At 48.4% G+C, this 1,988-nt stretch overlaps 1 protein-coding gene across 1 annotated transcript in view; it reads left to right on the plus strand.

Annotated features, from left to right (window-relative positions):
• The window catches only part of LOC104624235 (chromosome unknown open reading frame, human C16orf59), a 3,554-nt gene extending 2,143 nt beyond the window's left edge, over nt 1–1,411 (plus strand). Inside the window, exon 4 of the mRNA XM_010291544.1 lies at nt 1,201–1,411. Coding sequence (XP_010289846.1) covers nt 1,201–1,347 — 147 coding nt within the window. The 3' untranslated portion in view covers nt 1,348–1,411. The remainder of the gene's footprint in view (nt 1–1,200) is intronic.
• Nucleotides 1,412–1,988: the final 577 nt, after the last annotated feature.

Here is a 1,988-nt window from a genome sequence, read left to right on the forward strand (position 1 = left end):
CCGAGAATCGTAGAAAGTCCTGGTAGCTCTTAGCCTGTCTTTGATGGTGAAGGCCTGTTTCTTCTATTCTTATGCATCAGGAGCAGACCAGGCAGGTGGAAGAGAAGGGGCTTTCTCTTAGGAAGTGGAGCAGTGTAGCGCTCTTTCATGTGCCAGCTCTCTTCTTGGGTAGCTTTCATGTTTGCAACTCTTTACTCTTCCCAGAGATTAGCAACTGTGTCCTGTTTCCCTGTCCCTGTGCAGAGATTTATGGAGAAAAGGGAAGGGCACTCCCTGCAGATGCCCGGTACTCTATTCTGTTTAGATCTTCCTTTGTTTCCACTGCTGAAAAATGCTTTGAGGGAGGTGACTGACGCATGCAGTTGATTGTCCACTCTTCTCCTGGGAAGGCAATGTGTACAGTAGGCTGTGTGGGTTTTTAATGTGCAGACTGCTCAGACTTCATTAGCTGATGCCAGCTGGAAAAAAAAAAAAAAATCCCAGGCAGAATTTCTGAGCATTAATTTAAGAATGGGGCACTAAAGGCTAACTTTTGTCCTTTGACTGTCAGCTCACCTGTGCCTGAGTTGCCAGTCACAGTCATAATCCCAGAGTTTTGTGCTGTTAATTACGCTGTGACAGACCACTGGGTTGTTTGAGAGCATGGGCTGCGATCACAAGCTAGGTTTAATAAACCAGAGGCCAGGCTGGGGAACGTTGGACAGCTTTAGCATCCCCTGTAGCCTGTGCTGCTGGGGAGGCGTGCAGCTTTGTTCTGCTTAGGCTGGATGGAGTTGACTGTTTGCCTGTCTGTCTTGGATTAATGTGACCCAACTGGGAGGTGACAGAACAGTCATAAGTGAAGGGTTGAACTTACCATTGGGTGAATAAGCACTTCACTGTGTGGTTGCAGAGCTGAACCAACATCAGCTTCAGCTTCTCGCACAGTGCTGATCTCAGCCCAGTGCTGGGCCATCTTTCCACAGAGGAACTGTCACTGCTTTAGGAATGCTGGGTGGCTGCTGGTGTACCTCATAAGCGAGAGGATGAACAACTCTGCCTTTGTTAAACATGACAAAAGAAAGCATCTGTCTATCAATTAGCATGTTATTAGTCATATTGGCTCTGGTTAGATTTCAGTTGTTATGCAGCCGCTTCACTTCATGGAATCCTGAGAGTGCATGCTGGCTCTGGTGACGTGTCTCCTTTGCTCTTGCCCAGGTCATGATGGCAGAACTCCTGCCTGTCCTGGAGTCCAGGCTCTACCCAGAGGCCTCTGCAGCTCAGCTGTATCGGGCGATCTACACGCAGCTCTGTGAAGGAGGCAAGCGATTCCCTGTGCTGGTGAGAGATGAGCTGGCAGACTGATCTGGTGGGAACCTCCTACTTGCCATTCACATAACCAGACACAGTTTTAAGCAATAAATCTTTTCTACTAACTTTTTTTACTCTGCCTGTTTGTCCAACTAAATTTCAGGTGTGGGGTTTTTTAATTTTATTTTATAGCACCTGCAAACTTGGAGGTTTTGTGAAGCCCCTTCAGGGCTTCTGGGACACTGCTTTTGGCTTTTCTTCCAAGGTCTGTCTCTCCGGCTAGCTTTAGATACTTGACCTCCTCAGTTGTGACACTGCGCTCCTATATGTGGAGCATGTAGCAGGCAATAAAACGTGATTTGTACTGCTCAGATAGCCACAGTAGGGTGGGGCACAGCATTCCAGCATCTGAAAATCCAGAGAACCTGAGCTGCTGCTTCCCTTTTACTCTGTTTGCCAGTTGGCATATAACCAGCATTATAGTGGTCACTGTCTAATATTCACTGACTAAGTGTTTTCAGTGTGGACACCCACAGTGGTCCAGGCCACATGCAGAGGTGCCTCTTGTGGAACTACTCCGGTTTGCAGGTCCCTGCTCTGAGCTGGGCTGGTGCCTGGACTGCTGTGCAGCTGGAGCAGTCCCTTCTCATCAGTCACATCGCTGCTCAGTTCAGAGCCCCTTCACAACTTGCCAG

Source organism: Phaethon lepturus, unplaced genomic scaffold (genome assembly GCF_000687285.1).
Source record: "Phaethon lepturus isolate BGI_N335 unplaced genomic scaffold, ASM68728v1 scaffold46787, whole genome shotgun sequence".
Classification (NCBI taxonomy): domain Eukaryota; kingdom Metazoa; phylum Chordata; class Aves; order Phaethontiformes; family Phaethontidae; genus Phaethon; species Phaethon lepturus.